Source organism: Argiope bruennichi, chromosome 4 (assembly GCF_947563725.1).
Source record: "Argiope bruennichi chromosome 4, qqArgBrue1.1, whole genome shotgun sequence".
In the NCBI taxonomy this organism is placed as follows: domain Eukaryota; kingdom Metazoa; phylum Arthropoda; class Arachnida; order Araneae; family Araneidae; genus Argiope; species Argiope bruennichi.
In genome coordinates, this window is record NC_079154.1 from 58,135,986 (window position 1) to 58,148,083 (window position 12,098).

General features: G+C 26.5%; 1 protein-coding gene across 1 annotated transcript; it reads right to left on the reverse strand.

Annotated features, from left to right (window-relative positions):
* Positions 1-1,561: 1,561 nt before the first annotated feature.
* LOC129965403 (uncharacterized) lies at positions 1,562-11,694 on the reverse strand. The gene is made up of 9 exons (XM_056079250.1): positions 9,521-11,694; positions 8,559-8,600; positions 6,351-6,920; positions 5,561-5,714; positions 4,645-5,146; positions 3,973-4,142; positions 3,190-3,319; positions 2,664-2,876; positions 1,562-2,218 (listed from the first exon to the last, which is right to left on the reverse strand). The coding sequence occupies exons 1-9, from the start codon at positions 9,567-9,569 to the stop codon at positions 2,078-2,080; spliced, it is 1,971 nt and encodes a 656-aa protein (XP_055935225.1). The 5' UTR covers positions 9,570-11,694; the 3' UTR covers positions 1,562-2,077.
* Between the last annotated feature and the right edge of the window lie 404 nt (positions 11,695-12,098).

Genomic DNA, 12,098 nt, shown 5'->3' on the forward strand with positions numbered 1-12,098 from the left:
AAAGGGCACAATACATTTATATATATATTGCATACACATATATAAATTTTAGCAGAATAAATGCAGTTATGAAAATAAAATTATTCTTCCATACTAATACAATTACAGGTTTATAAAACTTCTTGATCCTGAGAAATATATATCATGCAATAAAAAAATTATTTTTTATATTTAATGGGAAACAATATTGAATCAGAATACATAAAATCAAATTAGTATTCATATACATTACATGATGTAAATTTTATAGATAGAACATACAAAACAATCAATTGAGAATGATCAACATGAAATGATATATATGAACAAGAACACTTGTAGAGATTTAAATTAAATTTCAATTAAAATGGAAGACCTCAGAAACATCTTCATCATGGGTCTTAGAAGAAAGAAATCATAAGATCACATTCAAAGTAAGACAATTAAAAAATTTAATTTTACTTTGTAAGTTTCGTGCAAAACTGCCTTTCTAAAAGGATCATTATCAATAATTAGCAAGATATTTTCATGGTACACACTGATAACTTATTTTCATACAATTCTACAATTCCAGCATCTTATTTTATTTTAAAAATTAATTTATATGATTAAAATAATGCAATAAGAATTGTTTTGTATCACAGAAAAGGCTATTCTGGACATGGAAACTTTAAAATACTTCCATACGACTCATCTATAATGTAAACTATTTAAAATGATTATAAAAGTTATAAGAAATATGTCTAGGTTGAATTAAGAAAAACGAGTTAATACCTAAAATAAACTGAAAATGCTCTTCCAATAGTATTTTAAACAGTATAAAGCTGAATATTTTAGAAGACAGATTTTTGAAAAGTTATCATTTAAATGCTACTTAAAACATAAACTATGAAAGCTATAGGAAATATGTCCAGGTTGAGTTAAAAAGTAAAGTCGACAAAATTAATGTTAGTATTCAATCACGTTAAGAATAATGTTTTTATTTCATAAAATATGTTTAATATTTTTATTTTACAAAAAATTCAAAAAGCAAATTAATAAAAAGGTGATTACTTTTTATTTCAGTGATAAAATTGGTCACAATCTAATAAGCACTAACTTATAAAATAGAATTCAAAAATCAAAGAATAGCCTTACATAAAACTGTATGCAGATTTGGATAATTTAATAAAACAAACCACAGCAGTGGACTTCCTATTTCCCGTAGAGTATATCAATGACATTACAGGAAGGAACAATATGAGGAAAGTAGGGAATCATTTTTAAACATTGTATTTCATTTAAAATTCATCAAACTATTTACATACTTTAGATTATTAGTGCTTTCTTACTGAAATCAATTGTAAATTTAACAATAAATTTAGAGTTAAATAAAAGAATCACAATTTTTTTATTATTAAACTAAATGTTAAAAATATCTTGCCAGAATAATTTGGGTTGCAAATTTAATAGCATATTATAAATTTTTGTTTAATTTGAATTTCAAATTAAAGAACATTTTATTTATAACAAATTTGTACACGCAAGTAGTGTACTACTCATAAAACTAAAAAGTGACATCACAGGAACGCTTCATGGTAGAAAATAAAAAATCATGTATAAAATGTAGAAAATTTAGTGCCAACTAATTTCCAGAACTAATAAAGGCATATTAAACAAAAAACTTCACAGCAATCACAATTATAAATGATTTTGTCATTTCACTCAGAAGTGGACTGTTCAGAGATCCTGTTTTTAGGTATAAACAGAAGATTCTGACATTTCACAGTAGTTCAACTTGCACTCCCAAACATTACACCCACCATAGTGCTAACTGTAAGCCAAATGCTTGAATAGTCAATTTAGGAGATTCATTGACAAAAAATAAATCTCTTGTGTAATATACACACACAAATTTCTTATTCATAACAAAATAAATGCTCAGTAGCTTGAAAGTGGTAGAAAATATCAACTGAAGCAAAAAACACTTCTCTGTACGGTTTACAGCAATCCAGTTTGCTCTTGAGGATTCCATCCTGAGAAAAATATCACGAGTAACCTCATGACAGTAGATGATGTAAGCATCCTCAGATTCGATTATCACAGTAGAATGAAGCTTTTATGTTATGTTGTAGACAATTCGTGTGTTGGTAGATGTCCAGTGTAGAACTGTATCCCCAGAAATCTTTCTAAGTGCAGCAATGTGAGCTGCAACATGTATGGCCATACCAGGATGGGAAGAATTAGTACCTTTGGGAACCTACGCAAAAGAAATATTAATTAAAAAATAAATAGAGTATTAAAAATTGACTCATAGCAAATCAAAACATTTTGTAAAAGTTATAATAGTTAAACTTCTAGTTATAAATAAATTTGTACCTTAATCCAATAGTTCTTAGATCATTTTAAAGTTGAATAATTTCATGTTATTAAGAAATGAAAATGTTTTTTGAGCTACATTTTTGCTGGGATAAAACTTAAAATTTCTAATGCAAAAACTGCCTAAAAAAATATTAATATAAATTTGCTCATAGCAAATAAATTTAAGGTTTTTAGTTTTGGAGCAAAACCTTTTGAAAGACACTGTACACTATAAATGAAATATTCAGCAGTCAGAAATACTGTTTAAAGTATATATTTTAAAGCTATATATTTAGATATATATATGACATTATGTGGAAGGGAAAAAAAAAAAAAACACTTACCACTGAAGGTACAAAATAAGGTGCATCTGTTTCTAGTAACAGACGTTCTAAAGGCAACTGCCGAACTACTTCATGAGTTGGAGTAGCAGAAGGGAATGTCACCAAGTTTGTGATTCCAATGAAAACATTAGGAAATTCTTGTATCCACTTTTGAGCCCTTTTCCAGCTACCAGTGAAGCAATGCAAGTGGAAAATCGTGTCTCTAGGTAGTATCTAAAAGAAAAAAAATATATGCATATAAAAATGTGATTCAATATGCCAATGATGCATGAACTACATATAGGAAATATTTTTATAATCATTTAATAAAGACTCACAGTCCTAAAAAAAATTAAATCCCAAATGCCATTCAGGCATTGAGACAAAAATGCCAAAATAAAGTTTCAATGTATCTTACAAGATCAAGATACCAATTAAAACATATTTGGTGAAATAATCATTATATTGATAATTAGTAAATAATGAGTTAAATAAAGGTTAAGATTACCTATACATGATGAGAGTTATTTATAACATTTTTACTTACTTCATGCATAATTTTAATAGTATCAGCATCAGCATCCTGACAATGGATTACCAGCCGCAGTTTCCTTTCTTGGGCAATTCTTAATTGCCTTCTAAATGCATGATGTTGTTCTAACTTTGAACACTGATTTCTAAAGAAGGAAAGACAAAAATTACTTATTAATCTTAAAATTCAATTAAACAAACTATAAACAAAACAGATTAACTCTCTCTCTTATTTTATAGGGAGATTTCAGATAAATAAAATTTAAAGGCCTGCTGAATCAAGCCGTAACCCTAGATCAGTCACAAAAATTTAGTAGTAAAATAAGACAAAATATCTACCAAACACAGATGCAGTTTCTTAACAAACTCTGCAACAAATTTTCTTTCGGTGGAAACGAATTAAAAAATTTCTGTAAGCATAATGACAAGAAAATCTAAAGATCTTATATTAGAAATGAAGACAGAGAGGATCTTTAATAGCATGAAGTAATTAAATGCAACTTTATTATCACCAAAATAAAAATCAGTAATGAAGTATGAGTATCAATACAGAAAACAAAGGTCTCATATTATTAAATGGTATTCAGATACACTTTTATACGTCTGGCAGAACTAATGAACTTATTTCTTGAACCATTTGTATCATTAATTATAATCAATTTTTAATTATCCATAGAATAGCTATAATAGTCATCATAGCAGCAATTGGTTCTCTCTGCTATGAATGAACAGTGAAATTTTGATATGGAATGTGATGAATTTGTAAAAAAATAAAAAGTGATTTAAACCTCTAACTTACCCCTTTGAATAATCCAATCCAATTTCGCCTAAGGCTTTAACTTTTGGATGGTTCAGAGCATTTAACAAATCTTCTTCTGTTTTGCCATCATAAAATTTTGCTGATTTTGGGTGACAACCAAAAGCTCCCCAAACATTATCTTGCTCAAGATGTTTTTGCCACATTTGTTTCTGTAAAGAAGAAATGTATGTTTAATGTAACCTTTATATAAACACAGTTTTTATTTTAGTTTGAAAGGGAAGAAGGATCCATTAGTATTTTTTCAAACAAGAATATGGTTGTCTAAACAATCTGACATGAAAACAAGAAAAACATTTTTGAATTAAATCATAAATATCCTTTGTAAAAATCATACATGCATACTAATTAGCCTTAAATCTATTAAAATTTAAGAAAAGATTTGAAAATGGACAACGTACATCTCAGTCACCAATAAAAGAATTGTTTTTAAAGAAAAAATTTCCTTTTTCATTAAATCTGAATAGAACTGAAGTACAAACTTATATAACAATTTTTGAAAAATGTTGAGTACTAAAAAAAGCGTTCAAAAGATAACAATCTTTTCAACCTTGTTTCAGATTGTTTTTAAGACAATTTTTTAGATGTATATTAAGATATTTAAAAAGTTAAGCTGATAAAAAAATAAAAATAAACTTTCAATAAAATCCTTACCTTAGCAAATGTCAATGGCTTGCAGAAGACTGCTATACAACCCTTATAGCTTTGCGGATAACTATCTTTATGCTGAGCCATATAATCAGCATATGTACCTTGAAACTTCTCACGAGCCAACAATAAATCAATATGACAATGAGAATCAAAGAAGCCTGTTGTGGATTTCAGAACCATCAAAGAAGCAACATCATAGCTTGCCAACTTAGCTACATTATTTTTATTCTTGTCCATATGATTATTATGAAATGTCTCACAACAGTCTACATTACTACTTCCAGATTTTGAATTTTTTGGCCCTGTTTCTTTTTCTTGATATGACTTCTCATACAAATATTGCTTTGTATTTTTATCAATAACTCCAGTACTTTGATCAGTTTTGAATCCAGATTGTAATTTGCCACGGAATAAAGAATTCTCCCCAGAAGATTTTTCATTTTTTGAAAAATTTCTTCCAAGCATTAATTCTAATTTTATTCCATCTTGTTGATGCATGATACGCCTAGAGAAAAGAAAAAAAAAATTATAATTAGACAAATGTCAATGAATGGAAATAATGACTTCCGTACATCACTCGTAATATTTTAACACACAAAATAGAGGGAAAAGCTAATTGTAAAGCCTTTTATTTTTTAAAAAAAGTCAACTCAAATAATGTAAATAAAATAATAATAGAAATAATCATAATAATTTGAATTTATATAAATTACAAAGAAGAAAAATTATTACTGGTTTGATTGATTTCATATTAAAAATTAAAAAAAAAAAGTTAAAATATGCATTTAATTCAACTGTCCCATTTTTATTTATGCAGTAGAGAAAATATGTTGCAACAATAATGTTAAAACAGAAATTTATGAATAGATATATACATTTCATTACGATTAAGATAATATTTAAACATGTAAATATTTACCTATCATGTTTTTCGAATTTACATTTTTCATTAGTAAGAGGAGCATCTTTCAAAGAACTATTTGCAGATGAAAGTGAATTTCTAGATGACAATGGTGAAATATTGAAAGCTCCAAGATCTGATGGATTATACATTGCAACTGGAGATATTTCCCCTGAAAAAGTAAAAACACTTTTAAATTCAAAATAAGCAGCAGACAACAAGTAGTAATTAAAATAAACCACAATAAATATTTTTTAAAAAAAGAGCTATGTTCGCATAACCGCAAGAAAAATAATATGAAGGAAAGCTGGGAGCACACACAAATATTTTAATAATAAACATGACCATTACTGAAAAAAGAAATCTATAAATTCAGAAAATTTGAGATTAAAGTTTATATTAAAACCACACTATATCATTGATTGAAATAACATTCAACTATCTAAATTTATATATGCAATAGATATCTTATAAATACAATTTTTCAACTATATGATTTCGAATACCTAAAGGCAAATCTTTTAGAATTTGCAAAGATAACAAGTACTACAAATGTACCGAAAACTGCTCTGCATAGAAAAATATAAGGAATCTATATGATTTCACAATAAATTTCAGAAATAAGCATTTATGTACTGCCAAGAGAAAAAAAAAAGTCACTTATTATTAACTCTTAATGGTAAACACTGTATTTGAAAATAGATCCATAAAATCAGAAATTTCAATTTTGTTAACCAAACATCCTTTCATTGAACCAATTTTGTAGAAAAACATCAAAATTTAAAACTAAGAAAAACAAATATCTTACCAGATGAATCGGTCATGCTTGGAGGAGAAATGCTAAGACTGGAGAAATATTGATCAGGAAAATCAGACTTTAGTTGCTGCAATGCCATTAGACGGTTCTTTATAATCCAAGCATCAGTGTCATCACTAGGAACCATATTTAAAGTTTCTTGAATTGAAGCCATGTGAGTATTCCTTACCCAGAAATGCAGATCAGATAAAGAGGTTTCAGTAACATGATTGGTTGGTAAATTATACTCATTGTTGTTCTTCATTAGGCAAGGATTTTGAAAATTTGTAGCCATTGCGTCTGCAGGATTGGGAATATGCATACTAGGTAGATCAGATAATGATGCAGCTTGATTTTGAACTGTGTTCAAACTTTCCCGATCAAATGCACTTTTTGTTAAAAATGGGATGGCTTCACTATCAGGACTGGGTGACGAACTACTCGCATTCATATCTATCAGGAGAGGATTTTCACAACTTGCAGCCATAACTTCAGTGGATTTCGGCTTGTGTGTATTAGGTCTATAAGCAGATGCAGTTTTATTCTCAGTTATCTTACATTTTCCCTTGCATGCTACAGGATCTGTAAATTAAAGACTTATTAATATACAAATTTGATCGATAGTATTACTTAAGTATTGTGAAAAAATTACTAAAATAATAACACTACAATAATTAAACATAAATTAATTTGACTTTTTCTACATACTGTACAATTTTATTTCAAGCCCTGACTTTCACAAATCATCTGTTGAAAGAAATTTATACGGATTTGAAAGAATTCGATTTAATCTAAATTTTCTAAATCTGTTAAGTGAACAAGTTCAAATTCTCATCCCATTTTTCTTACAATATATAAAATTTGCACAAAATGCAGAAATGTGTTTAATACTAATTAACACCAATGAAAAAACACATTCTAAGAACAATTCCATTAAATACTGCAAAAGAAAATATATAAAAAGGATTCCAGATTATTTTTCTTAACATACAGGGGGAAAAAAATCAAAAATACAATTTTAATATTTTTCTTGTTTATACATATATACAAAATTTTTTTTCGCTTCATGACTACTTATAGAAGAAATCATGAAATTATAATTCATATTCATTATAAATTCATTCACTTTACAAATGACATCATTTAAATCGTGCAAATTTAGAAATTATGTGTCAATAAAATTTTTCTTTTCTATTCAATTTACATAACATTAAAAAAAAAAAAAAACTTTAAAAGAAAAAAAATCTGAACTTCCTCTTGCATCTCAGTTTCTTATTCATCACAAAAGTAGTGGGAATTCTTTCCATATGTCCATAGAATTCATGAACAATAAAATAAATCTTAATATGTTATAGATGTTTCAATGATAGTATTACATTTAGTTGAAAATTTATTAGCAAATGCTGCACTCGTTAAATGAAATAGTCTTGAATTTTGCTAGCCAAACAATTATCATATATGTTTAATCTTAATAATATCCATTGCACATATTAATTTTAATAATAACTCTTCTGGCTAAGTATTTTAACAATCCAATTGATCACAGATCGAAACAATAAATAGAAACAAATACAGCAGTAGATTGAAATGAATCATGCATTAAATTTAAAATAGCAAAAATTCTAAAAACTTTTAATCAATCACAGAACTAATAAAATTTGACAAAATTTATATAAGTTTCTCATTATCATCTTGATACAGATGCTTTTGTGAAATACGTTTGCTTTTTGTCCAATAGTCTATTTCATAGAAAGGTATGAGATAGATGCACCCTCCCCCCCCATTATTATTATTATTATTATTATCAGAGACGAATCATATCAATCAAGAGTATGCCAACTTAATTAGCTAGGAATCGATGGCTATGTTTCTTTGATTAAATCTACATATATATATATATATACTTTTTTTAAGCATCATCTAAACATATCATGATTAGATTTTATTAAGGATGACAATTGGAATTTTTCAGAAATGATAACTGCCAGAATTATGAGGGATTTAAAGAGGGCAAAGTTCTAAATTTGATATGATATTTTCCCCTTTCACGGTTTTGAAAAGGATTGACTCATGTTTTTAAATCTATCCTATATCAAAAATTGTATCGGTGATATCATTTTACAACAAGTTTAAGAATACAAAACCTAACTCAATATAAAAAAAGAATAGTAAACAAATAATGAAGATTTACCAGAAAAAAAGAATGTTTTAAAATCTTACCATTTTGGGACAAAGACGAAGAGCGAAGTGCAGATTGGAGGGCTAGAAGACAAATATACAAGTCAAAATTAGTTTTAAAATTTAGATAAAGCACATTTAAATAAAATTTTAATACATAATATAACAAGACAACTCAAGCAGATAAAATCTTAACTGTATAATAGATTAGATTAAAAAAATTGTAATTGAAAATATGTCAAAAAATTTGATCATTTTAAGGACAAACAAATCACAACAATATTGCAGAATGCCTAAAGGTTTATGAAAAGAGTAAAATAATTCATCTTAATGGATTTTCATTTTTTTTTTTTAATCTTTCAAAAATTGAGAACTTCAAAATAATTTTAAAGACAGTAGGTAAAAATTTGAAATAAATAAGATAAAAGAAAAATTAATCATCATAAAAATATTATACCCATGCCTCGACATAATATTTCACTTTGAAAAGTAAAAACTAACCTTTTTGAAACTAGCACAGTTAAACATAATAGAATAGAAAACTTCCCTGAATGATCAGCATCAAATAACATATGTTTTTTTATTTTACTAAAAATTCAATACACAATAATTCTAATCTACTAATAAATTTTAATCTAATAATAAAATAAATTTTATAAATCTGATAATAAATTTCAATGTTACAAGACATAAAAAAATAATAATCCAATATTTCATTTCCATTATCACATTAAAAAAACTTCAATTCTATTTATAAAGAGTTTATAAATTATTAAATTCCTACTTTGCAAAAAAAAAAAAAGCAATTGCTACACAGAAAGCAAGCAATTCAAGTCTTCCTTTTTTTAATTTGCGTTAATGTCGTAAGTACAACACTAAATTGGAATTTGATCAAAATACCAACACTTCATAAACAACAAAAAATGAAATAAATAAGATTATTTATTAATGCTTATTCATTAATCTACTATGGCAGTATTTTAATAAAATGATTTATTATTTACCTTTGTTGAAAATCCTCCGTTGTCCGACTGATTCAAGTGCCTGCTTCATTTTTATTGCAATCCAGACGAAAGCGATTTCAAAACAAGCGGGTGAGAAAATACTAACACAAGAATAAAACAACCAACACTATGTGAAAACAGCGTAAGAGTGTGCCAAGCGTCTTCCAAGCGTGGTAAGTCATTGCTTTTCTCTCGCCAAATTGGCTCAGGAATCAACCAATAAGCTTTGACAGAAGAATTTCCAGTCACCACTAATTGATGAATATTCAGAGAGGGTTGCAAAAGACAGCCGCCAGGTTACCATGTTAGGCTGTTTATTACATTAACGTTTCGTTAGAAATATATCAAATTAAAAAAAAAAAGCTAATATTTTGAATTTAAACAAAAATAATTTGCAAATTGACAGTAAATCCGCTATGATTTTAAATGTTTTATTATAAACTTGAAATTTAATACAAACAAAATGTGTTCATATTTTGAAGAAATTAAAACACAATTTGCTATTTTAATATACAGCAGGTTAAACTTCTTGTTTGTATATTATTAAATTCTTTACATAAATTTCAAATTATATCCTTCGAAGAATTCACATTCTTTGCTTCCCTATCAAACAAAATTCTAGAAAAATTGATGTTCAAAGATTTTCCATTGATTTTTTTGAAGTCCAAATATTTTCGAAAAATTTTCTTGTAACTATTAGGGTTATAGGAAGGGGGAAAGAACAGTGGCATGTTTTCTAACATATACATTCTAATAATTTAAATAAAAGTATTGAAAATTTCCACACAACTTATCTTAAAGTCATTTTAAACAGCTGCCAAGTTTCTAATTGGAAGTTTTAATTACCCAACATGTGCCAGTCCTAAAATCTTCATTTAATATTAAAAACTTAAATGTAAAAAGCGACTTAAAAATAAGACTGAATTTGTTTAAATTTGGGGTATATTGAATAACAAAGGTATAGAGAATTGTTTTTCTATAACCAAGTAACAACTCTAACAATGCATATCATCAAAGGAATCATTGTCATAAAAATAATCAGCATACTATGAAATTAACAATGATACATTCATTTATGATACAAGCATTAAAATTGTGTTGTCTAATAAATTAGTGTTGTTAGCCATAAAACTGTGCGTGTGTAAATTCGTTTAATCCACGTGTTCTTGGATTCGTGGCCACGTGTTCTAAGCAAAACCAATTATTTATATTTCTGTTTTAACTGAAAAAAATGTTTTATTCGTGTATTTATTTTTAGATTCTATTTCAAACAATTTCTCTAATTATGCATAATTCACTAAGTTTTCCGAAATGAATTTTTTTTGTTTTGTTTCTATATTTAAAAAAATCCATCCTTGCCTATTCTTTCCAATCTATGAAGAGCAATAAAAAACACTATTTAAAATTAACTTCATATTTTAGAATACTTTTATTCATGTTCAGTCATGTGAATATCTTGTAATAAGTGTAGTTTTGAATAAGCATCATGTAAAAGAAATTAATTTCAGCTGAATTATGATAAAAATTGCACATACTTATATAGAAATTTACCAAAATGCCAAATAGGTAAATCAAATTCTTCTTGTTTACTTAGAAGTTTGTTATATCAAGTTTGGACACAATAAAGTTTCCCAAAATTTCGCTATTTAAATTTTTAAAAATTATATTAGCAGAGCATATAAATAATTGAAAGTTGTGTCTAATACAAGACCAGAAAATTGAGCCAAAACGTTTTATTTTTCTGGCTTAGTGCAAAAATATTTTTAAATGTTATAAAAAGAATTCTAATTACAGTTTTAATAATATAGTATTTTGAATAAGTGATTTCATTTGCATTTTCATAATTACTGAATTTCATCATTTTTCTCCCCGATATTACTTAATAGAGATTACGAATACGTATCTGATAATTTAATGAATGGACAACTAGTTCTGTTAAATTGATTACGTTTTAAAATTTCTTAAATTAATAGTTTGTGGTTGTTTTTATTGTTGATTTGATTCAATCTATGCTTTAATAAATTCATTCAAAGATGCATTTGTATCCAATCAGACTATAAGTAACAGTATTTTGTTCAAGCATGCTTTTCCACCATCAACTAAGAAACTACAAGAATCTGTTAATTATTAAATAGGAACCAAAATATTAACTACTTTAAGTAGTAATATTTAAATGTAATTATCAATTTATGCATTTGTGGAAATTTAAACACTATGTCCAGGTTTTCAAAAAAAATAATAATAATAATAATAATAATAATTTTGTTATAGCCATTTAATTTTTCAAAAATTTCTTTCCTGGTATAGGATTGTCAAACTGCTTGTTATTTTGATAATGAAAATGTGGTAAAAACAGTTGCAAGATTTTATTCAAAACTAAGTTTTATTTTTCAAGTTTTTGAACACTTATAAATTTTTGATGATATTAAGGGAAAAAAATATTTTTTTGAATTGGATTTTATTTTTACAGTATGACAAGTGAAAAAAAAAAAATTACTATGATTTGAAGAGATTGTCTGAGATTTGAAACTATACAGCATAGCTGGTAACTACAATTTCAAAAATAATACAATCTCAA

Bases quoted from the DNA above. Each gene is read 5' to 3' on its own strand.
- LOC129965403 (XM_056079250.1), bottom strand. From the start codon at position 9,569: ATGAAGCAGGCACTTGAATCAGTCGGACAACGGAGGATTTTCAACAAA. The intron at 8,601-9,520 runs GTAAATAATAAA...TTTGTCTTCTAG, and splicing joins ACGGAGGATTTTCAACAAAG to CCCTCCAATCTGCACTTCGC. The intron at 2,219-2,663 runs GTAAGTGTTTTT...TCTTTTGCGTAG, and splicing joins CTTATTTTGTACCTTCAGTG to GTTCCCAAAGGTACTAATTC.